The 26,637-nt window shown below is 42.2% G+C and overlaps 1 protein-coding gene and 1 long non-coding RNA gene across 17 annotated transcripts in view; both read right to left on the reverse strand.

The window, feature by feature from the left end:
- The window catches only part of SIK3 (SIK family kinase 3), a 149,388-nt gene that overhangs the window by 67,544 nt on the left and 55,207 nt on the right, over positions 1-26,637 (reverse strand). For all 16 annotated transcript variants that reach the window (XR_006287085.1, XM_043534194.1, XM_043534197.1 and 13 more), the window contains exon 2: positions 1,156-1,272. Coding sequence is in view for 15 of the 16 variants with exons in the window: in XM_043534194.1 (XP_043390129.1) it covers positions 1,156-1,272 (117 nt within the window). In the remaining variant the exon portion in view is untranslated. The remainder of the gene's footprint in view (positions 1-1,155; positions 1,273-26,637) is intronic.
- LOC122463592 lies at positions 8,313-16,805 on the reverse strand. The gene is made up of 3 exons (XR_006287086.1): positions 16,006-16,805; positions 14,216-14,218; positions 8,313-8,324 (listed from the first exon to the last, which is right to left on the reverse strand). It is a non-coding gene; the product is annotated as an uncharacterized LOC122463592 (long non-coding RNA).

The following is a 26,637-nucleotide window of genomic DNA, read 5'->3' on the forward strand; positions in this document are numbered from 1 at the left end:
AAACATACAGAGCCCCCCATTAAATCACAGGAGAAATAAACCCCCTAAATATTGCAACTGATACCCCAAATGTTCAAACTGCTTTGCCAGCCAGCAGAGACAAGTAGCTACAGACACCACAGCAGACTTTGGGTTCTAATGCATCTCTGGCAAGCCAGTCCCTTCTTAGGCTAACCTTAACGCGTGCCCAGCCTGAGAAGACAACAGCATTTTCCGCACTTCATGATCCAGCCCTCAGGAACGGCAGACAGGCAAATGTGACAGTACAGTCCATTGGCTCATGCAGAAGCTCTCTCTGCTTTCCAATTTAATCCATTGTTTTCAAAGCAGGAAATAAAGGGATCCTACTTGTTTATTCTATTTCTGCATCTTCAGCTCAGCAGATTGTAGGTGAAAGGCAGTTCCGCTTCAGCCTGTCAACCAACAGGCAATACTGGCAGCATACAGGGAAGGGAGTTCTTTTCCACATGTCACTAACGGCCTGATCAAGGAGGTCCAGGACCATTTACAAGACATTTAAAGTTTCACCAAGGGTTTAGTCCCCAATTAGTTCTCCACTCACTTCACTTGGGTGCCACATCACTTCTGGCCTCCACAAAGGGACTGGATCCCCTCTGCTGTCCTACTTGACCCTTTAGTGAGAGTGGCACCTCCAAAGCAGTGTGTACAAACCCACACCATTGCACAGACCCGAGGCGCTCATTCACACTGCGTGCAGCGGGGACCTTTCCCTGGTGCTTTTGTTTCCCCAAGTAAGGAAAGTCAGAAAAGCTGGAGAAAAAACTGCAACAAAATACAGAAGTGATGCTACCACTATTACTGTCCCTGATCACCGTCCACTGAGGACAACACAGCTGGTCTAAACTGGGAAACTGAAAGGCGCACAATAGCCATAAACAAACAGAAACCAGCTGCCCTCAGAGGACATTTGATTTTCCAGTAAAACAGAGGATGAGCTACTGAAACACAGGGACTGGGGTGGGGGTGGGGGGGGTAAAATCAAGGTATTTTGTAACCCTGAAAATAAATATTTTTTTTCCACATTTTACTCTATTGAAAGTATAGAGACCACCCTATATGTGATACTACTGCACAGGGTCAGCCTGTAGCACAGCCCGCACCGGGAGGGAAAAGCCCATTATACAATGCTCATACCTGATATAATCTGATGATATGTGGGTGGCAGAGCATCTTCATAATCTGAACTTCTCTAAAAATCTTCTTGAGGTTCTCTTCATCCAGCTGGGTCTTGTCAATGATCTTTATAGCAACCTGGCAAAGAAAGAAAGAAATGGGTCACTCACTTAGTGACTATTCAGAATTAATTTTAATTATTTGTATCACCATACTGTCTAGGAGCCTTCATCAAGGACCAGGGCCCCTTGGTGCTAGGCGCAAACACAGAACACACATATGGTCCCTGTCCCAAAGAGCTCACAGTTTAAGAATTGTCTAGCTGATTCAGGAAAATTCTCCCACTTTAGTACAGACTATGCTCCATCAACATGCAGGAGATGTATTTAATTTTCTGATCGTTAATGAGAAAAAAGAACATATGCCACTGAAGTGTGCAATGCTGATCTTGAGGTTTCATGTTTTCCCCTCTTCCTATAGTATCTGAATGCTCACCCTAGCATCAGCAACTAGTTGGAAAAGCAGCTTCCTGGAATCCTGGATTGAGTCCCCAGAAATTCCCAGCTGCCATTTGTTCAGTTTACAAGTCAAAAGATGACTTTCAGCTTGTCCACACCGCATCTTAATTAACATACAAGCAGCAAGGCTGCCAGGTTAAGTGCTGACGAAAGGTGCCCAACTCAGCCTGAACACTGAAATCCTGTTTGTCAACAGAACAGGAACCGCACAGGCAGCGACAGTGCAAGAGACACACACACACACACGCTTCACCCACCAGCAACGCTCAGTCACCCCCGATCTGGACTGGATTTGAATCAGGGGTGCACATAATAACCAAATCCCTGAACCATAATGGGGGGAGGGAAAGAAAATAATTTAAGGAACCTATAAAAATTGGTTTAATCTTATCTGGGACCACAAACACTGACAATGTCTTAATCACACAGTTATGACACAGGGTCAGTACAAGGCAAAGTTAAGTTTGTTGGGGTGCCCTAATTGCGCATTTTCTTATCTTAGCATGTTTGATTTCTTTTATGTTGACCCTTAATAGTGAATTTCCTGTGTTTATAATGCTTAGTTTGGGGATCATTACAACATTCCCTGCAATATGTTTTACCCTAAATTACCGATCTTTACTCTTATCTTTAACTCTACTTTAACATAAAATTTTGCCGGGGAAGAATAATTCAGATGGGAAGGCTCAATCTTCACACTCCCAAGAAGGAGGATTATTTTAATTCATTTTTATGAATGACGCCTCAGTATAGAAGTGGGAGAGGCTTCAAGGGGGTAGGAAGTCAGTGAGAAAACTGTAAGGAACCAGCAAACTTTGCCAGCTTTGATCAAAGCAAAGTTGAGAACAGATGACTGGCAGGGTCAAGCCAGAAAAACCTTTCCACCTGCAGTAAAGCACAGCCAAGAAGTTCAGCGTGCCAGAGAAAAATCACTGGTACCTTTCAATGCCCATCATCAGAAACCATGGGGACAGGATGTAAAATGGGGGTGCGGGATAGGAGGTTTATTTAATTTAAAAAAACCTCAGCAGACAATAACAAAAAAGCCTTCCTTGATCTCAGTGTTTTCCCAAAAAGATTATTAATTCATGATCAACTGAAGCATCCGTCAGAAACCCACACAGAAGGAAACTGACAGCAGTGCAATTTACTTTGTGCTTTTTTTTGCATAACAAAATATTACCCTATTACATGTAATAAGTGGAGTAGTGAACATCAGCAAGGACAGGATGGTTTGTAAAAATCCCACTGTAGGCAGGTTGCCAGTTAAGTATTTGGACATTTAATTGTTCAGGTATGATAGTTTTTCATGAAGTGCAACCTACAGTTTTTAACGTTTCTAATTTAGCAAACCTTACTACACCTCCATCCAGCTGATCTTTAAAAATTCCATATCACAAAGAATGCCTTTGCTTCCATCCCAGACAGCCTCCTTTCCTCTGCTTTCCCATCACTTCTTTGCAGTGGTGTTAAACTGCTCCTCTGCAGCAAGCCTCACCAACTATATGGGCCTGTATTTAAGGTATCAGTGCATCACATTCCAGAAGATGAAACTCCACATATATCACCACCTGCACAATCCAAAGCACATTGGTCGGAGATGGACACATAAGCTGCCCTCTTCCCTAGCCTCATTCAAACTAGTCTGAATCCCCATCTTCTTGTTACACGAAGCCTGAGTTTCACTCTCTGCATCCACTTTACTCCACAGAGACTATCTAAGTTCACATGCCAGCTCTAAACCTAGACACTGTGATATGTTTGATCACGCTGCCCAAATGCATAGAAACTGGGTCCTCATTGTTATGAAACTAGCATCAAAGACAATGTGAATGATCCATCAGCTTCTAAAAGATGGATATGTTTTCTGCTTAGATGGAGAACATTTAGTTTGCGATGAAAATCTGTTTAATCTCATGCCTGGCTTTTTAATAGGTGCTCATTAAAAAGTTAAGCTATTTTTAAACAATGAAAAAAAGTGATTAGGTTAAAAACAAAGTTAATTTTTTGAATGCCAGAGTAAAGTGTCTTCTAAAAAGTCCCATGCTTGTCTATGCATACAGAAGTAGTGTTTCTTCCCTTGAACTCCTTTCTACTTATCTGATCCAGTCGTAACATGTAGGCAGAGCACACAAGGCTCAAGGTTCAGATCAGACACAAGAGTCAGGTCTATTGTCTGAAGCCAAAGAACACACCCATCACGAAACACTTCCCCTCTAGTCCTCAAGGGATTTGCCTGTGGAAACCCAACACGGGTATAGTGCTGGCTACACAAATATGCCAGGGAACTGAAATAGGCAGGCACTTCATGAAAAGTAACACTTCATTTTCCCAGTTTTGAACTACATTTTTAAAATATTGAGCTACACTGGAAAAATTAAAAAGCTCTTTTAAAGCGTGCCAGTAAAGGGACTGGGCTTTGATCGGATGAGAGCAATGTGTGTCCATCATACATGGAAACAGATTGTTTAATTGAAAGCACCTGGATAAGGACAGACGTCTGTTCTGCAAACTGTTTGAGCAGCTGCACACTGCTATAGTCTGAAGAGAGAAAAGCTAGCTCTCACCGCATCACTATCCACAAACCATGCCAGAGTAAAAGGGTGAGCAAAATGGAGTCTGCTCTCAAAGACAGAAAGGAATATCACAGACAGATGCTGCAGGCATCTGTAGCAATGCTGCGAGTCAAAACCCTCCGCAGCACACATCCACACACAAAATATGCATGGTCCATGCTAACCAAAACTCCGCCCCTACTAAAAAAAATAACCGGGACACTTGGCAATGCAAGAGTGACAGCTACAGTATGCCAACAGAAGATGAGCAAAAACAAATCCATGATTTGGGGATCCACCAACAAATTTTCTTGTTTAGAGCTGGCATTTCACACTAGAAAAGAACCACAGTACAACATAATCTGTGGTGATATTTCTTTGATTTGCTATAGTGTTATTTACAAAGACAGCCAATGTCAAGGAAGGGTAGATACCATAAGCCACCAAGTCAGAGTGGCATGGAAACACACATAGCAACATCTTTGTAAGGATGTTCCCGAGGTTTGATTAAAAACCAGACCTCAGCCATACAGCAGACCAAATGTCACTTTTTTTTGCAATACTGAACATTCTCTGCAGATTCCTCATTTTGGCCAGAAACTCATTCCTGGGATGACTGGGCTTCAGAAAGCGCAATGGATTCCTCCCTGCCCCTTTGCTGGGAGGCTGTTAGACCAGGGAGTAGCAAGATACCAAGAAGCCCCATTTTGGATTTCATTTCAATGTTTTACAAAAATGTTAAAACCACACAGAAGTGCTTGTTCGGGGAGATGTGACTTACCTAACTACATTAAAAACAATCAGAAACAGTGAACAGGAGAACCTGGAAATCCCAACTACACAACAGCTTGTTTGTAGTAGACTACAACATTCACTTAGAGGGCAAGTGTTTCACATACTGGGACATGCGATATCAATGGACAAAGAAACTGCACTGGCATGAGATCTGAAACACATATGCACTATTTGGAAGTAATCTGGGAAGCCAGAGAACAAGATACCCATCACATTATGAGTTGCATATTCCTACCAAATGCTGCTATCAGTTGTGGAGAGAGGAAGGGAGGGAAATGGATTGCAGGCTCTTTCAAAATCTACATTCCATCAGTAAGACTGTCCTGAGTCCCATGAGCACAGCTACGTAAGATAGAACAACTTTATTTGTTGCTAGAGAAAGCTCACCCTGGTCCCTTCCCAAAACAGCTACAGACCTACAAGAGGTATACCTTTTAAGTCTTAGCATTACACAACAGTTCTATAATTGCATGCACAATACTAGTTAGCAAACAGCGGTAACACCCCTACTAGCTCTGTTTTAAAAGCAAAAAGGTCCTGGGGGCAGCGGCTGCTTTTGAAAGGGGAATGAATGAGATGTATGTGGGGGAAACAGGGGTAAAATGTAAAAACATACTGAGAATATGTTTCATAGTGACTTAGGATCCTTGAATCAGGATAAATAACTGCTAGCTGAACAGCTACAGGGATTAGTGTGCATGAAATTTCACATCCATGTACCACTACAGGCTACATGAGTTAAGGGCTTTACTCTGGCATTTGCACCTTGAATGCAACAGACTCATATTTCATGTGGAACTGAATGTTACCATAGCAAACTGTAAACAGGCATGTAAACATAAGGCTTAAAACACTAAAGAACATGCCTAACGGAGGACATTTGCTACCTTGGAATTGAACACTTGCTCTATCATGGGAAAAGCACTTTTCAAAAGAGAAAGAACGGCCAGATAAAGAGGAGAATCCGAAATACCCCAGGAGAACAGGGGTCCGACTTTAAGCTCCACTAGGCAGGAACATGTCTGCGTGTCCTATACAGCAGCCAGATCATCAGCACTGCTCAGCAAATGAGCTATAATTTATAGTAAACATAAATCATAATAATAATTAGCAAAACTATATGATTATAAAAATAATCAGCCAGTCACCTGGATGTTCCCTAAACCTTTTCTTCCATCTGTTATGAAAACTTACCCTCCACCAAAACTACTTTACTGTTCCATATGCAGTAGAACCTCAGAGTTATGAGCACCTTTGAAGTAGAGGTTGTCTGTAACTCTGAACAAAACGTTATTGTTCTTTCAAAAAGTTTACAACTGAACATTGACTTTGAACTTTACTATGCGGAAGAAAAAATGCTACTTTCCCTTTAATTTTTTAGTAATTTACATTTAACACAGCACTGTACTACATTTGCTTGGGGGTGGGGGGAGGTCTCTGCTGCTGCCAGATTGCGTACTTCCGGTTCCACCGAGGTGTGTGTTGACTGCTCAGTTGGTAACTCTGAGGTTCTACTGTATTTCCGGAATAGAAATTTCAAGTGTACATTTTTAAAGTTCCTCAGAAAAAAATATACAGATTACAGTTTTCTGCTTAAAACTATTACTGGTTAAAGCCACTCAGTTTCGTAGTAATTGCACCCACCACACCTCCATGTCCTCAAAGTCTGAACTTCCACTACACCTTCCTAAAGATCTTACCTGGTGCTGTAGTTTCAGAGTTCACGAGGATGGGGTAGACAGTACAATGCCATCTGTCCATCCCCTAGAATTAAGATGGCCCAGTGGGCCAGCCAGCTACCTTCACACTGACAAGCCCAGGAGGAGGTCATCTCCCCTCAGTCTCTATGGGGACTGTTGTGGGGAGAAAGTTAACGTAGTGAGAAATGATCAAGACTGAACAAACCTGTCCAATTCACCAAAAGGTTCATACACCTCAAAAAAGGTTTGCTTTTTTTATGAAGTATCGTAAGGCTCCCCTCCTGACTCAAAGCACAGCCCGGAGATCTGAACTGCAGCCTGGCAGTCAGGACATAGTTCTATTAAGGGTCACTCCTGACAATCTGATAGACTCTGGAGTTTTGAAGTTACGGATTTCAAAGAATAAAAGAGTAAGTGCTTTATCTATAAACATCACAGCACTGGATCGCTGGGAAGCCGAGGTGGGATGGGGGAGGGCGTCTCTTAACTAGGTACTGGATTCTTTACTTTACACAACCGCACTATTTTAAAATTTAAAATCTGAAGTAATGCCCTAGAGTCACTGAGAGTGTCTATTACAGCAAAAATGGCAGACAACCCAGGGCAAGCTGTTGGCAGATTCTCAGGTCTCAGGGTCACATGGAATGGCAAGTCTGCCACACACATACAAACAATTCCAGCTCTGGTTTCAAAAATCACTTCTGCTAGAAATGACAATGTCCAGCAAAGCAATCTGGTGACTGGGATTAGAAGCGGCTGCTTGAAACGGAGTTAGAGCTGAGGGACGGGTGAAATGGAAAAAAATTAGGCCCCTTTCTCCACTTGCTAAAATTGCAGGGCACTAACAAGCTGTGATTAATGAGGTGACAAATTGCTGCTGTCATGTTCTAGGCTTGCAGCATTCTTCAGAAGAGTAACTTATGTTGTGCAGCAAATATGTGAGCAGTGCAGATTTTCATTAGTTACACTTTTGATAAGCCGACAATATGTGGTTAAGAGGACAGCGCTGAATGGCAGACTGGAAAGCTAAAGGAGTCACATGGGATTCAAAGATCTCACAATGACATTCTTTTCGCTAAGAGGATTTTCCCAGTAAGAACAAGCTTTTGTAAAGCTTAAAAAAAAGGGGGCGGGGGAGAGGGACTTTCTTCAGATAGTGGCAGTGAAGATGGCACTGAGAGCTATCAGAGGTTTAAAGGGAAAGCACTGTACATGGGACTAGGTAGAGTATTCCTGAGCAGCTTTATGTTTTTTAAAGTCACATTTCAGAAGCTATATATCTGCTTTAGGGAAATCTGATAAAGCCATATAGCACAGCTGCGTTAAGCTGCTGGACATTTCATGGCCCAATGCAAGACAGATACGGACAGTATATTTTGGTCAGTGTCTCAAATAAGAATAACTGAATTATTACGCTGTCCTCTCTGACATCATCTAACTGGTTACATTAGGAGCTGGTCTGCTATGTTACACGACAGTATGTGTGAGATATGAACTCATTACCCAGCTGCACTGCTGTGGGCTTAATACACTATCTTTAATAAAAATATATCAACCACAAAAAAATAATTGCAGTCACAAAGGGGACACAGAAAAATACCACCTAGAAGAGCTATGCAGCACTGTGGTAGCCATGTGGTTCCAAGATACTATCAAGAGAAGGGGGTGAGGTAATCTCTTTTATTGGACCAACTTCTGCTGGTGACAGTGTCATGCTTTCAAGCCAGAAGAGCTGTCATTTAAACGCTTGAACTCAAAATTTAGTCCAATGGAAAAGCCCTTCAACAGACCAACACATTGACCTTAAACAAGAGACTGGGCACTTTCTAAATGAAGGTTCTTCACAGACAAACACTTCGGTAGCAGATGTACATAATAGAAAACGATCACTGTATCTTGGGAAAGTCTGGGGGAAGTTACCTGTGCGACAGACCCAGAAAACACAGAGCCTCCTAGGAGCTTTAAAGAGGCAATGAGGGTTAAGTTGGTACAGGGAAATTTCTTGGTTCTCTCTCAGCATGGAAGCAAGAAGGGCGGGGGGAAGTTGGGGGCTTAAACAACGAGGAGTCCAGTGGCACCTTAAAGACAAACAGATTTATTTGGGTCATGTGTCAGTATATTTATGCCTGCATCTGTAATTTTCCCTCCATGCATCTGAAGAAGTGGTTTTTTATCCATGAAGGCTTATGCCCAAATAAATCTGTTAGTCTTTAAGGTGTCACCGGACTCCTCGTTGTTTTTGTGAATACAGACTAACATGGCTATCCCTCTGATACTTGGGGGATTAAGAGCATTTTCAAAGAGACATGCTGGCGTTTCCCAGCAGCCTAATCTCCTTCCTCATTACAGATGATTCAGGATTTCACCACAGCAAAACTGGCTCTGACCACATCAGCCAAGCTGACTTCCTCCAAGGCCTAGTCACAGGGAAACAACTGCAACCAACACTACCCTCCCTCAGAATGACAGGTCTCATCAAAAACTACCCACCAAAGAAAGCAGTGGAGGAGGTTCTTTTCACAATGGTTGGCCAGTGAGCCCGAGCACAGACAAGAAGCATCACACCATTTAGCATGGCACCTTGAGCACACCAGAAGGTGGAAGGCAGCAATGTAGGAGGGAATTAGCTCTCCTTAGTTCAGCACAACTACTGAAAATTCACACAGGGAGGAAGTGCTTCTCACCTCATGGAACAGAATGATGCTGAAATTTAAAGAAGACATTGACATGGATACTGATCCCTGCCACAAGTCAAGTCAGAAGAGGCTTGTGACTTAATCTGAAACCTCAGCCTGAAAAACAATAATTAATTGTTCCTATACCATGAGAGAGACTCCCTACCATGCGAACCATCTACTGATCATACGAGGTGCAGCCTTCTGTTTACCTCTGGCTATGTCTACACTCAGGAGGCTACAGCTAAGGCACTATAGCTATGTCGCTGTAGATCTGTAGCGTAGACACTTCCTACAGCAACGGAAGGGGTTTTTCCATCGCTTAAGGAACTCCACCTCCTTAAAGCCACGGTAGCTAGGTTGAGAGAAGCATTCTGCCATTGACCTAGCTGCATCTATACTGCAGGTTAGAAACTTAAATTTTATTTCCCTAATGAGTGCCTGCTCATTTCATGAGCTGCATAATGAAACGTTCAAGTGGGTGATTAACTGACTTCTCCATGATGTCTAATGGCCAATCCTCCTTACAGATTTTTGGATCGTTAGCTCCCTTAGAAGGGTTGCAAGAAAAATGTCAATCAATGGCACTGTTTTACATAAGAAACCATTTCAAGCCTCATTAACCTACTTTCCCCAGCTGTCCCAATATTGTTCTAATACGCTGGCATGGCACTGAACTATATGCGTACTCTGGCTGGAGAACAGGTAGTGGGTAAGATTTCAAAAAGGGCTTAAGTGACCTACCAGCCTAACAGAACTTTGCCTAAGTCACTTAAGCACCTTTTGAAAATCTGACCTGGTTGTCCTAACCGTACTCACAGGTTCCTACAGATTACATAATAAGCTGGGGGTGGGGGGGTGAGATTCAGCCAGAGAGAGAAACGAATGAGATTTTAAAAGCTTGTGATAATAAAACAACTCTCACTGACCAAACCAAGAGTCTTTGCTCTATCTCATTGCCTTTCACCTTCCCCAACTCCTTCAACACCTTTACTCTCAGCTTTCAGTGGGATATACTGCAAGAGCATATTAATGTTTCCATGGATGCCTCAGGTGATTTGTCGTGGGACATGGAGGCATTACTTACATATATGATATTAGCACAAAGAGGTCTTAATCAGGATCAGGACCTCATCATACAAACATGTAGTAAAGAGACACTCCCTGTCCTAAAGTATATACTATCTTGGTCCATGAACAGATGCTACAGGTGGGAAAGGTGAAGATGGAGGATAGGAGAATTCAGGCACACTTTCACATAGAGTAGCTGCGTGCAGAACATAACCCTAACCAGCCCACTGCCTACAGAGCCACCCGTCCCTGACAAAAACGTAGTTTAAGTTCTGTAGTGACCTTCGTTAGTTACTATTTCGCGGCAGTTTGGAGGCTTATGTAAGGAGTTGGCGCTATCAGCCTAGGTCTTGATAAACAAGTAATCACATCTCTCTCTCTCTCTCTCTCAAATGCCTCCCACCGCAATCAATGTTCCTGTTGGTAATCTCTGGAAACAAGGCATGGGCTGGATCAATAAGAATGATAAACTAGATCTCCATTCTTAGAGGAGGACCTTCCAGGGCAAAGCAGAGGTGTACAGCCTAGGCAATGTGAGCAAGCTTACACTGCAGCTGCTTCTGCTGTAAAGCAGCGCTTCTCAAGCTATCTGATGTGGGGTGGACCGGCAAATTTTCTTCCAAAGTGCGCACAGACCGGCACCGGTCTGCGGACCACCACTTTGAGTAGCACTGCTGTAAAGTACCTACTCTGTGGAGACAGCACATCCGTTTCCCACTGCTAGTAACCCAGCTTCTCCACCTGCACTGAATTGCTATTTTAGCTTCAAAGACAAAAGTAGCCCCACATTGATAATGAGCATCAGAAGAAGTGTGGGCAACTCAGGTTTCACACTACAAAAGAAAGGAACATTCATCGTGAAGGAGCCAGAAGTAATAAGACTCCCATAATATTCCGTTACTTATCTGAAAAGAAACAACGCCTCAGGAACCCTATACAGTTTGCTGAAAGCTGGCAAGCACCATCTTCAGACCTTCTGTTACCATGTAAAGTATGTGGGGAGTAAGTTAAATGAAGTGTAAACCAGACTACAATTAGAAGTGGAACAAAACCATAATCCAATTTCTTAAAAAGTGAAACACTAAAACAAAATAAATTGGAATAATTAACAATTCCATTATCAAAAGCTAATGAAGCTTACAGATTATAAAAACCATGCCAGCTCACAGCATACGTGCTGTTACCAACTAATAAAGTGTTCCTTCAATTTCTAAAACATTTAAGTGTTTTCTCGCTCTCTTGGATCAGACTAAAATTTAACCTAGTAATTTGAGAAACAAATTATTATATAGGAGAAAGGTTATTTAAGCTCAAGACAGCAATTCAGGTGAAGAAGATACCTCTTCAAACTAAGAATTGCACTTTGGGGTCTTGCTCTCAACAGCCAAAAAGAGAGGGGTTTCAAGGTGGTTTTCAATGGAATGCTGCTCTCTATTTTTTGGATTCTAGAGCCATATCAAGCGTGTATGAATTTGCCAGGCAAAAAGCATTGGAAATTCAACTGCAAAACATTATTAAAGGAAAACTAGACTGCGAGGCTTTCAAGGGAGAGGCATTGAAACCCTACATGGAGAAGCCCAGAAAAAAATGTTCCCTTATCATCGATATTGACATAGTCACTCACTGAGCTGAACATGAAATCGTACCAGACAAAAACTAAATTTAGGACAAAATCAGCCACTCAACATTTTCAGTGCAAGCCTCATGGCAGCACAAGCAACCATGGAACGTTCACAAAGATACCAACTCTTGGGCCACCAACCTAATGCAGCAGCAGGAGAGTATTCAGAAGTGCTTCAGCTCTCACAGTCCTCTCAGTTTGTATGAACTAATGCAATCCAGCATGAGGAACCCATTGACCCTAGGGTTAAAACCAAGCTCCTGGGGCCTCCCAAAGCCTTTGGGTCTTATAACTGCCTGCCTTGCATCCAAGGAATCTGTCTCTGCAGTGTTATCTCTACGGCACAGTGAAGGCAAAATATTCTTCCAACTTACAAAACTCAGAAGCAGCCATGGGTTTAAAAACCAAAGACTGATCCAGCAGGACTCATTTTTAAGAGCACAGGTGACATAGTCTTGGACTGCTCAATACTAAGCGCTCACAAATCGCACAGTGCTCAGATAGTTGTCCTAGCTGCTCATACAGCTCCCAAAATATAAAGACTTAGCTACAGGCAGGACGGCTTTAAAGCAGCCACACTCCTCAGAATAAAATAACTCTGAAAGGCTTGGCACTTAAAAAAAATAATTTGAAAAATAACAAACGCATAATTTCCATTACTTATGTTTTAAGGCCTGAACACTACTCTGGTCAGACTTCATTATGGTACAAGAACAGGTACTAAGTGAGCCAAGGACTGGAAATGTGGTAGCAGTGGCACAGAACAGAGAATACGTAGTAATACAAAACCTGCTTTCTTCACGTGAACAGAGAAGCAGTAGCAGGGAGCAGAGGAGACAGCCTGATGAACCTGCATATTGAAGAAGAGTCAGCTGCAAAATCGGGTGGGACAGCAGCCAGAAGGAACATGGAAAGGGGAGCACAGTGTGCCAGGATAAGTAATAAGGAAGAGCAGTACCTGAATATAGACAGAGGAAAGTGGGGGACACTTAATAGTCAGATAACCCAGGAGAGGAACAGCTCCTCCTAGTGAAAACTCAGACTGATTTTGAAATCCACAAAGTCAAACTATCTACATAGTGCTAAAGGAACAGACAATAGTGAAATAAAAAGTGATGGAGCCATTTCAAGTATTCCCAACACACGTCAGAAGACCTTAATTGAGCAAGTCACTATGCAATCAAACATTGAAAACTCTCTTCTTGGTATCTGTCATCCTGCCAGGAGATGGGCCTATGAACCCATCTCAGGGTCTGCAAATGTACTGCTAAAACATCTGATCCCATTGACTTTAATGGGACAAGGATGTGACCGTATGTGCATATTGTGGCTATGTAATGAAGACGAAATGGAAATATTTAGCAGAAAGTTAAATTGCATCCCAAACGTTTTCCTTTTTCAAGAGCAGTCCTTGAGACTGCCGGCTTTGGCTAACTCTTGCTTTTTCCTTTCCAAGCTTCCAAAAACCACCGTCGTCATTACCAAGTATACAGCCAGAAAAATTTAAATTGCTCTTTTTTGACCCATAATTTCCCAAAGTAGATCAGGGCTGAATGTCATTATTGGGTTTTTCATTCTTTCAAACTTATTGCTGTGCAATAAGCCATCAGGGATGTAGTAACTGAGGCAAAATGCTGCAATAAATTTCAGAAGCACATACAACTTCTACTTTTAAACAGTTGTGTTACTAAGAATGTTTGTGCTCCTACAGTGCTCAAAGGACATCTCAGAAGGCAAACAGACCAAAGATCTTACTGAGTGATTGTTTAATCATCAAAAACATAGCTGCCTGGAGAACAGAACCAATTCACTATTCCACACACAAGCATGGTCTCCTAATGCAGCTATGCTCTAATGCAGGGGTCCCCAACGCAGTGCCCACGGGCACCAGGGCACCCACCATGGCGCTGGCGGCATTTTGGTGGTGACGCTTCTTCCCGCTGCTGATTCGCTGCGGCAGCATTTCGGCAGTGGGGTGTTTGGCACCCGCCACAGTCTTCTGGGAATAGCAATATGCTATTCCCACAAGAAAGGTTGGGGACCACTAATGGCTCTGTCTTTAAAATGTCAGCTATCACTTTATACGCATGCATTAAAGACCAGTGGGCCTCGCCAGTGGAAGACAAGGTTTACAACAAATTAAAACCCTCTTCCATTGTCATTCAGGCACAAAACATTGAACAATATAGAGGACGAACAACAACAAAAAAGGGCCATTCGCTTTAAAAACTAGTCCATATCAGATATATAGTGTAGGAGAAAGGCAGGCCAGAATATGAGAGTGAAGAAAATAACCCACTATGATTGCAAAGAGATGAGCTCATGAACCAGCTAATAGCAAATGCTGAGTTAGTGCTAAAACCCTTTCCAGTAAAGGAAAGCAAAGAAATGGGAAGTCAGAGGATTACATGCAACCCTGTGTCAGCAAGTAACAGTGCAGGGCTGGGGACTTGAAAGGACATGCTGTGCTTTTCCCAACATTTATTGGAAAAGTTCCTGGGGAGGATTTTAAAATAGCAAATGTTAATTCACTTCCAGTTGAAGAAATCACACATCTTCATTACTAGACTTTTGCTTTCTAATGACAATTACAGTGACGTTCATCAAAACACGTGTACTGGCTATGTAGAAATGGGATGTCTACTTGGACGGCTGCACAGGTGCATATTTGTGCTAAGTATAGAATTCTCATATTATGGTCATAATTACCCTACGTCAGTGTGCATGATGGGCACTATCCTACTCCCAAACAGAAGTGCTATTGGTGTAACGTCACCCATAGGAGGGTGTGACACTACACCCCATATTCTTCACAGTGATATTATGATGACATGATTATAGCATAATTATGACGCATTGTGTATAAGACGGGTCATGTGAGATGTTAATGGAAAAGTTATGATTTGCTGAATATGATTATCCTATTTGTATGCATATATCATTTTTATATCTGAAGTTATGAATATTGACTATGTATCTGTATTTCAAATGTAGTTACACCTGGGTGATGCGCACTAGGCAAGATGCTTTAAGTCTAGATAGCTGGTTGGGAAGAGCCTATTCAGGATAATGAGCCATTGGGGAAAACAATAGGCTTTAGGAGAAGCTTATCCCCCACCTGGTGAGCCTCCCTGAGAACGCACCAGCCAGCATGTAAGTAATGGCTGCTATGACTCTACAAGGGCATGTGACCAGGCCACATGACTCTGGACTCCATTTTGGGGTGTCTGTATTTTTCCACAAACCGGTCTGGGAACCAAGTTTTGGAACAAAGTTCCCGCTATATGCTAAAGCTATACAAGGCAGGGAGTGACATCATCTCTTGTTCTTCACTCCCCACACAAGAAAACTCCTGGAGACACTTAAAGGAACAAAAGACTGAACCGGGGGAAGTGCTGGACCCAGGCTAAAGGGATTTCTAGCTTGTGTATTAAAAACCTGGGGATTCCAAGCTGCAAAGCAAGTGCAGCTTGGGCTTTGAGAATCTGCTTGTACCATCACTCAGCGTGAGAAACTACTTATTCATACCCAATCTATCTAGTATGTTAAGCTTAGTTTGCATTTTTGTCTATTTGCTGGATAATCTGCTTTGATCTGTTTGCTATCCCTTATAATCACTTAGAATCTATCTTTTGTAGTTGTTAAAACTTGTTTCATGTTTTAATTTAAACCCAGTGTGCCTTTAAGTGAAGTGTCTGGGGGAAAATCTCAGCTTGGTTTAACACAGGCTTGTTGCATTTCCTCTCCACATTGAGGGGGAGGCGAACTGGATAATCAATTCATACTGGTTGAGGTTTGGACCAGGGCAGGACAGTACACCTCTAGGGTCCTAGGCCTGGAAGCTGGTGGTTATTTTGGCTGTAGCCTCTCTATTGTTGGTTTATGCAAAGGCTGGTCAGAGAGACTGCATGTAATTGCTGCTGGGTGTGTCCTTACCTGTGTGAATGCTGGTGGAAGTGCAGGACCAGGAGCAGGTCTGCAACATGTCACAGCAGCACAGTGTGAGAGGGAGCCCAGGTCGGTTGGTCAGAGGGCTCAGTGGTACCCCAGTTCCAGGTGGCACCCTGGGGGGAACCCATCACAAGGTGCACACATACACACATAGCCAGAGTCCCTACCCAAAGAGTTTACAATCTCAAAGGGCAAAGACAAAGTGGTACGACGTTACCAGTTGCACATTTAGTTATCATTATTCTATTTCAATTATTGCAATATCTGCTACTATGATTGGTAGGCTTATTCTCATTTCAGTTGAGCTGGTTAGACAGAGCACTGGAGGCCTCACAGGACTTGACTAGTTACCCAAGAGGGCAGCTGAAATTCTGAGCAACATTCAATTGTGTTAAATTGACGTTTATGTTAAAGAGTGTGAGAAAAATCTTAGAATAAATAACTATTGGTTACCATGAAGTATACAGTACTGAACAAAGAGGAACTGTCTCCCAATTTAGATATTTGGAGAGGAAGATTAAAATAATTTAGAGAGATTTTCCAGCCACAGAGACCTGCATCCTCCATTTAGAGTTCTCATATGCAGTTATTAGTTGGTGGTTTAAAAAAAAAAAAAAAAACAAAAAACTACTTCCCAGTAAGACACTGGAAGTTGGTGGAAAAACCACTTGAAAAAAAAAATCAGCAAAAAGAACGAGGAGGACTTGTGGCACCTTAGAGACTAACACACTCATTTGGGCATAAGCTTTTGTGGCTAAAACCCACTTCATCAGATGCATGCAATGGAAAATACAGTAGGAAGATATATACCCAGAGAACATGAAAAAATGCCCCTCTGCCATGTACTTTGGCCAAACCAGACAGACTCGACGCAAAAGAATAAACGGACACAAATCAGACGTCAAGAATTAGAACATTCATAAAACAGTCTGAGAACACTTCAACCTCCCTGGTCTCTCAATTACAGACCTAAAAGTCGCAATTCTTCTACAAAAAAAACTTCAAAAACAGACTCCAACGAGAAACTGCACAACTGGAATTTATTTGCAAACTGGACACCATTAAATTAGGTTTGAATAAAGACTGGGAGTGGATCGGTCATTACACAAAGTAAAAACTATTTCCCCATGCTAATTTTCCCCCTACTGTTACTCACACCTTCCTGTCAACTGTCTGAAATGGGCCATCCTGATTATCAATACAAACATTTTTCTTGTAATAGCCCACCTTAATTCATTAGTCTCGTTAGAGTTGGTACAGCAACACCTTTTTTTCCCATGTTCGCGCTGTGTGTGTGTGTGTATATATATCTTCCTACTGTATTTTCCACTGCATGCATCTGATGAAGTGGGTTTTAGCCCACGAAAGCTTACGCCCAAATAAATGTGTTAGTCTCTAAGATGCCACAAATACCCCTTGTTCTTTTTGCTGATACAGACTAACATGGCTACCACTCTGAAACCTGAAAAAAATCTTTGCATTTGAGCCTGAGATTACAGAAAGGAGGAGTTAGCATTCTGACCCCTTAGAATAGACTGCCCTGTCTACCTTAAGTGACTGAAGCCCAAATAATAATTAATTTGACACCTGAAAAGTTAAACAGTCAGGGTGGGATGCTGTTACATACTCCCTGGGTCAGTGCCATTTCTATACTCTCAGTTTGCATAGCAGCAAGCTCAAAGAGGGGAAACTTGTAATCAGAACTATCAGAGCCTTCTCACAGTTTCTCCACATGTTGGCCTCTCTACTTTCCCACTAATATCATGTTCAATTCTACATAGTCAAACCCAGAGATTTGTGGGGCCAGAAGATTTTATTTTTCAAACTCTCTCCAGCAAAGCTCCTGATTAGCAATTGTGCACCTTCCTCAACCATAGGATGGCCAACCACACAGGTGTTTGGAATTTAACAAGACTGATAGATTTAAATCAACGTAATTTAAATCACCAGTGTTAATCATGATTGAAATAAGCAAGCAGAAAATCTTGATTTAAATCATTCATTTTTGCAGTCATACTTTTAGATATTTTCCTAAAGAAAGGTTGAGATCATTAAAACACTGATTTGCAACTAAATACAGCCTTGCCACTACATTTGGTAGTTTTTGCTCACCAGCAGGCTACACTATATCTATGTACCTTAGAGCAAGAAACAAAAGGGCCTGGGTACACGGGAGTCTTTACCTCTAGGGTAGACTCAAGGCACTTAACACATTTCTGAACATTTGGAGACTGTCCAAACTAGCCTTTGTTCCATGATACAAACGTCTGAAGCTCACGTACCATGGATCAGCGGAGGTAAACCACAAACATTTGTATCCAGGATCTAACGTCTGGGGAGCATCCAGCCTAGCCTGCTACAAGCATGTTAATCACCATGAATTAACTAGCAATAAGCTCTAGGTAAAAAAAATAAATAAAAGCCCTAAAAGACAACTAATACAAACATCCTGTTTATCGATTTATATTGTGTTAATATTCATACATGCTTGCTTGAAACAAATACTGTCCAATATGCAACAAAGAAAATAAATCCATGCTGGCACTTCAAGTCCAGACAAAGGAAGCAAAGAGAGGGGCTTAGACACCTGACCAAAAAAGCACTGGATCACACACTGGCTATGAAAAACACACTGCCTACATATTACTCATTCAAATAGGGAGACTACAGCCATCAAGTTTTTCACTAAGCAAAGCACAGCTAGCAGTGATCAGCCCACGCAAGCTGGTTGCTTAACGGAAAGATGCTGAACAGAAAGTGTTTTGTTTGACTTCTTGTGTAACGTGACCTTTCCAGCTGAGGCAACTAAAGATCACAGTGGGACTTGAAGAGGAAGCCCATGCGAAAACAGGTTGGAAAGTGTAACTATTTCGTTAGTAGCATTCATTACAGATACTCCTCTACAGTCCATCTAACCAAGCACCAAGCTACCAATACGCAAGCGCTCCACTATAATTAAAGACAAAAAACAAACACTTGCTCAAATTGAGAAGGATGGCGGAGGATGTTGCACTTCTCAGCTAATTCACTACAGAGAATATTTTTGCAAAAAGCACTTGAAGATTTAAAAACCAAACAAGTCTGCATAATTAAATCCCACATGGAGTATTTATTTCCATACGCGGATCACAGCATTTTCTGCCTATCTACACAGGGAAATGATCAGAGCGTTCTAAAAAGTATTATTCATATAGTATTACCTATTTATGACATCCCTGAAGAGACAGAGTTGGAGGATATGCCAACATGGGTATATTGGTACCGCCCTCTCAGAGTACAGAAGGGTTGATCATCAAAAAAGCAGTTCAAAGCCACAGGAACACTCGTTTAATTTCCTGATCAATGAGCAAATGCAAGTATTATCCCCATCATTCATCATCAGGAGAGCTGAAAGTAACTTTCTTTTTAAGTGCAGGACTCAAAAGTGGATGCTACTGTATTAAACTGCAGCTGCTTTACAGCGTGATGCTTTTACATTGATCTTTCTGATTGCAAGTGGAGGTACTTACACTGCCAGAGGTGTCTTCTCCTCACAGCCACATCTAGTTGCCAGTCACAATGAGTAAGAAAGCTATAATGCCTACATTTCTTGTGCCAGATTTAAAGTTAATGATATCACAAATTCAGACATAAGGGAGGTATTCTTAAAAGCACTCAGTAGTGGCCTATTTCCACTAAAATTAATGGGAAAACTCCTATGACTTCAATGGGAGCAGAGTTAGACTAATACCCAGTGCTTCTGAATATGCCACTTTAAATGCTTTGCCAGAATTAAGTACTTTATGGGACAGATTTTAACAGTTACGCATATGATCACATGCAAAAATAACTGGGGCAACCTTGTGCTCAACTGGAATGCACGACAGCTGTGCACACTAAGGAATCTGCAGGTGCAAATGGTAATGAGATGCCTAAGAGAATATTAAAGATGCATTTTGTAATTAATATTTCAAAAATCACATTATACGCATGCATTCTATGTAAATTCAGTGCAGCAAGGAGCTCCCAACACTGGAGGAACAAGTATACTCAGTGTGAATAGGTTACATTTAATAAATTAATGAGTTACTGTTTATCCTTCTAGGTTACTGTTTAGCCTTCTAAATTAAGACACTAGAAAATCTAGAAAAAAAATTATTCTTGTTTACCCAAGTGTTACCTCGCTGAAAATTATCATCACCTGACACAGTCTGATCAACCCTGCAATTTTCATCCATGTCTAGTCAAGTTTCAGTTTGTGAATGGGGTTCTGTAACAGAGGTTGCCTGTAATAGCAAGAGACTAGACTCAATGACCCAGAGGGTCCCTTCCAGTCCTATGATGCCTCTCAGGTGACAGTGAACAACTTTTGTCATTTTTGGAGAAGCAGCAGTGTTAATACTGATCATTCAAATTATAGATGTGATGCTAACACTACCGTCCTTCTTTCAAAGGCCAGCACCAAGAAGTGATAAACTGTCAGAAACAGCATCAGAGTAACAGCTGATCTCAAAAGAATATTTTGGCTTTAGACTGACTGCAAGTGCATCTTCAAACAAACAATTTTCTTGTCCCTGTAGTGAGGAAAGCTGAAAGTCAAAGCTTCTCTCTGTTGTATTAATTTAGATGGAATACAGGGGCCCAAAGACGTCAACATAACCCAGTCACTGTCCAACATTAAACAGCGTTAAACAAGATCCAGGGTTTGTTATAGGGAGACTTCAGCCTGCTTAGTCCCATGGCAAACACATCATTAAACATCCCTTTAACCTTTTATTAAAGATAAAGAAAAGAAGGAAAAACCAGTTAAAACAAACATTTGGAAGTATTAAATAAGGCTTTCATTTTAACACTCCCTTGTTCCCTTTTTCTTTAGCTGGGGAATTTTTAGAAGAAAAAAACCCCTTGTTTGACAGTCTCTTAGATTGTACGAAAAGTGGCAATAACTGTCCTTTGGGGGAAAGCAAAAAGAAATGAGTTGTGATGGGCTGGAGCTTGTTATTGTTGCTATTTAAGTCCAACCCCATTTCATCCAAGGTGATGTTTGGGATTTAGCTGGAGCTGGCAGAAGTGGCAATGTCATCTGGGTCCCACTCTCAGGCCAGGCCAGGCCAGGCCAGGCCACTCAGGATCAGGATAACAAAGGCCAGCGTCCTGATGAAGTCGCTCACTCCACTAGCCTTTGTCTGTTCTTCTGCTTTTTCCCCTAAAGAAATATTTCTTTAAGGACCCCAAAAAAGGAGTGATGGGTGGACTAGCCCATTCCCTTAACTATTTTGTCCACCAGTTGGCCTAGTATCCAACACACCAATTTTGGTTTGCTAATTTCCAATTCCACATCTTCTGTTTTCCCCAAGCATGATTTTAAAGTAGTCCTTGAACCATATCAGGAGGCCCTTTTGTTTAGACTAATTCAGTCTCTCTCCTTTTCGTACCTTTTCCCTTCATCGTTTGTTATAGGTAATCATGACATCTAATGAACTTCCACATTTCTACAGGTGAAATTACAATTAGAGTAAAGCTATAGGCCTAATTATCACAACACCTCCAAAGCTAAAAGCTCTTAGTTTGTATTTCACTTGCAGGTATTTTGTATTCTAGGGTTTGTTACAAGGGAAGTTTACCAGCATAACTATACTGGCCTAATCATGCCTCTAAATTTCCCTGTGTAGACAAGCCCCTAGGAACATCAGCTCTTTCCATTGTATCAGCAACTCACCTTATTCACAACAGCAGTCACAACAGGTGGCACTAACTAATGATCCGACTGTGTAAGAATACAATGATTATTTAGGAAAATCAGAATGGTCAGAAGTAGGAGTCCTCCTTTCCACCTCAAATTCCATATGGCAAACCTGTCACATATGAACTAGAAGTGCTCTTGCTCCAGAACATCGAGTCCGCAAACATTCCTTTCTCTAAAGATCGACTAAGAGGGCATATGCCCTAGTACAACAGTGTTATAACCTGTCACCACTGTAGATCTGGGGCCCAGTTACTGAGTTAGTTAAGAGGTGTCAGTTTAATCTTGGAGAGGTGTTAGTATCACAGAATCACCACACAGGGAAGTCTGAACAGGAGGTCACAAGGACTGGTTATAGCACAGTGCACACAGCAGATGAGGACAGAGATTCGCTGGCAGAGCTGTGGGGGAAGCCAAGGACTGGAGCACCAGATCATGCTGCAGGTCAAGCCTGAGGTGCACTAAGCTATGTGGGGAGTCATAGCTGATGTCTTCCTGAATATCATTCAGTTAAATGGTGCAGAACAAGCAGACAGATCCTTTTAGCTGCAGCTTAATAAAGGCTACATCCAAATGCCAGTGTTAAATTAGGTTACCCAGCAGTGCCATTTGCTTCAACCACTGATGCGCTCAGCCAGATCTCCCTGAGAGAGCAGATATTTCTAATCAACTCCAAGACCTGAGCTTTTTCTATATTTGAGACGTGCACATTATGTTTGATATGATTTCTTTCTGCTTTCCATTCCACTAGGTCTCCTAGACTGATGGGAACAACAATATACGCCCTGGAGAGATAGAGGGAAGCCAGTTAACTGTATCCTTCTAGCTACTCTCACACCATGCCAGATACCTTTGAAGAGCTCAGAAACACAGCTCATTTGGAATAGATAACTCCCAGGGGAGTGAGAGAAAGATACAAGGGCTTCACTGAGCCTTCCACTGGATTCCAACAGCACATAATACCAAATGGAAACTTAAGGAAATCAGACACAAAGAAAAAAATGACATTAACAGTGGGAGCGAGCTTGGAAGAGCTGGAGAGCTACAACATAGCTCTGGTACATCAGTTTGATGATGCCGTACGATATATGCACACAGTGCATTACTATGGAGACTCAGTAACAAACAATAAATATTCCTCGATGTCCCGTAACACTGACTCAGCGCTTACACTATCGACCCATTCCTGCCAGAGAGATGGAGCACATCTGGCACATGTGAACAGGACCCATGTGATTAGCACTCTGGTCAGTTCAGATCCATGGACTCCAGAAGAGATACATTACTAGCTATAAGAGAAGGAGTACTTGTAGCACCTTAGAGACCAACCAATTTATTTGAGCATATGCTCAAATAAATTGGTTGGTCTCTAAGGTGCCACAAGTACTCCTTTTCTTTTTGCGAATACAGACTAACATGGCTGCTACTCTGAAATCTGTCATTACTAGCTATGTCGTACCATATTACCCATTGCTCAGTCCTAATGACATAGCAAATGTCACCATTTATGCCCCAACACCACAAACGTGAGGGTGGTGCAGCAGTCCCATTGCATTCCACACTGACAGCCAACAGTGATCAAGTCATTGCACAAGCAAAAGCAACAGCCTCTCCTGTTTCAGGAATTTAAGTGGGCAGTTGGGCCTGCAGGAGTGAGCTTTCACAACAGCACAGGAGGTAGAAAAACCCCTGGGGTTTGTCCACATATCCCACCACACAGAAAAGTTTAGGTTCAACCTCTTACGTTCTTTTTCCACAGAGTTCTTCAGACATTCATAAGACAAATCTACTAGCAAAGTTTCTTCTCTTATTTGCTCTACAGTCTTAAACAAAGCCCAGATAAACAAGCAAGACATAGTCCAGGGGTAGGCAACCTATGGCACGCTGCCAAAGGCGGCACACGAGCTGATTGGCAGTGGCACTCACACTGCCAGAGTCCTGGCCACCGGTCCAGGGGGCTCGGCATTTTAATTTAATTTTAAATGAAGCTTCTTAAACTTTTTAAAAACCTTATTTACTTTACATACAACAACAGTTTAGTTATATATTATAGACTTATAGAAAGAGACCTTCTAAAAACGTTAAAATGTATCACTGGCACGCAAAACCTTAAATTAGAGTGAATAAATGAAGACTCGGCACACCGCTTCTGAAAGGTTGCCGACCCCTGACATAGTCATTCAAATGGCAATGCACGTATTACTCACATCTGGAGCCACTTTGCATTGGCATATGCACATTAATCAATGCTGGAGACAAAGAGCTGAACTTCAGGCTTTTGTTGGTGACCTTACATAACAAATGCTGGCTTTGTGGTGTGCAGCTGCATTGCAACTCCTTGTCTTGGAGTGGTCAATCTGATGGCTCAGGTGCACACGTTTCTCAAGTGAGCTGTCACCATAAATCTGCCTGTGTCTATGAGGCCGCTAATAGAGTAACTTATCCACAGGTAATAGTTGTGAAATTTGCAACAAGAGAAAAGGTCCCCCAAAGGGGGTATTTGCTCTTCAGTTTGACAGTCTAAGAAGGTAGATAGCAGAGCACCTTTTACTGAACCAACGTAACCTCTCTTTTGACAGGATTAAAGGCTAAAATGGAGGAGTCTCCTCTCTAACAGGAACTGATTAGCTGGCCTTCTGTAGTCTTCTTTCCAGCAGTTCATATCGATACAGAGAAATATTTTTAATCTCATAAGAATAACAACATTGCCAAAAGGAAAATTCTCCATTGCACGTATGAAAATGACTGAACAGATCAGCCCAGGCCATTTTATAGCAAACCGGTGGCTCGAAAATAAATATTGCCAACACCTGAAAGATGGGAATTTGAGGACCAAAGTGTTTGTGCATGAAGAAATTGCATTTGCTCAACAATGAAGTTCTCACCTTCTCCACATCCTCTCCAAGACCAACACCACCTCTTGTACTTTGCAGAACATGAAGAAAATGCTGAGGGCATTTTGAGAAAAGTCAGTCGTGCCAATTCCTCTAGGTTGTTGTGACTTTCACACACTACTAGTCTGAGTTCTGTACTCTGCTGTGACCGTTCTTGGCCCGCAGAGGGACCAAGCAGTTTTATCCAAAGGACAAAAGCATAACATTCAGACCTACAGTTCAATATGCCAGCTAAACACTGAAAGGAGATTGCTTTCAGGTGCCTGAGAGCAGCCGTCTATAAACAGCCCTGGATCTCTGCATCTCAGGTAGAGTGGTTGGTGTCTCAGAAAGTAAATACAACCAGAATACTTGCTCTTTATTTTCAAGTTTAATATTAAAACTGTATTGCCTTTGCAGTCTTTCCTTTGCAAAAACAAAACAAAACAAAAAAATACAAGCAAGTCTACACACAATATTCCTGTCTGCCATTCCATTTGTACTGGGAGCTCAGAAATCACAAGCTAAACAGAATCATACTTGGTCAGTATTTAGAAGTGAGATCTTGAAGGAAAAAACCTGTGCTGTGAGAAGTACATTTGGTGGCACTCTTTCCTCTGAGTACTGAATATAACGCTCTCGATTTGTGCTAAAGAGTTCTGTGCTGCTAGACATGGCATCTTCTGATTAAGACACCCCTTGTCCCCCTCCGCTGCCCCTTGCAGTCATTAGAGAACCCATAGCACTTTTTGTATGAGCCCTTGGGAGATCTCAATATTACTTTTCCTCCCAAAATTCCCCTTCCGGTTTTAATTAGAGGCAGGATTCTTCTTCACTTCCTGTCTTAAACTACTTAATATGGCTGTGTGCTGTTAACTACCAAGTTCCACCCGAGAACAGTGCTGGATGCATTTCTGTGTTGGTCAGAGTGGATGTAACAATTCCTGGAGGGGCTTTATGAGACATCTGAATAAAAAAAAGCATGCGGACTGTATTATGTCCTGTTCCTTATCCCAACCCAAGTTGGGAGAGACTCCCTATAGCACTGTCATTTCTAGGCACAATGGAATGCATCAAAAGCACCATGGCAGGCTCAGTAGAAATCCTTTGGTTTATGCATAACTATTTAAACATTAGTGTCAAAATTCAAAACCAAATCCTTCTAAGAGTTTATTAGCAATGCAGTTCAGTCAGCATCAACAGTGAAGGGATTTCAGAAACAGGATTGACAGTCGGATGGCTATGAACTAATTTAGTCCTTTGTCTTCCTCCTACTCTATACGCCTATTCACTTTTGCAGAAACTCCAGAATTTGGGATGGCGTCCTTTGGCTGTTAAGCTACAGGGGGATGATGCAGCAGCACTGAACGCTGCCTGCCACACAGGAATATTACTGTATCAGGAATCACTGTCAGGTAGATCACAAACTCACCAGCACAACTGTGGGGTCGGAGGGGGGGGGGGGGGGGGGGGGGGGGGGGGGGGGGGGGGGGGGGGGTGGGGGGGGGGGGGGGGGGGGGGGGGGGCGGGGAGGGGGAAACAGAGCGCAAGCGAGCGCAGGCAGAAGCAACATTGGTTAAAATAATTCTGATCACCATTTGTGAGATGCACTGTTGCATGGATGGGGAATTCTACTTCCCTTCTCCCACAATGGAAGTTATTTTATATGCATCTGAAGTCTGGAGTAAGACAGCTACCAACCTAAGGGGCTGATCCTACAAACCCTTGCTCACATCAGCAGTCTTTCCTCCTGAAGTCAAGAGTGACTACTAACCTCACTACAGGTTAAGATTCTTTGTATCTGATGTGTGGCAGGCCACTTGAATCCACTTGATTATTATGAGGACTGATGGCAATCCACTGAAGTAATGAAATGCATGTGAAAAGCTGGAAGACTTCAATCCAGATGTATAAGTGAAAAACTGCAACTTGTGAAGTCCAGTGTTGTAAATTCTTGTGATTTTATCGTGTCACGATATTTGGTATTTTTCTTAAGGCCCCAGCTCTTCAAGTCTTGTTATT

Source organism: Chelonia mydas, chromosome 22, assembly GCF_015237465.2.
Source record: "Chelonia mydas isolate rCheMyd1 chromosome 22, rCheMyd1.pri.v2, whole genome shotgun sequence".
Classification (NCBI taxonomy): domain Eukaryota; kingdom Metazoa; phylum Chordata; order Testudines; family Cheloniidae; genus Chelonia; species Chelonia mydas.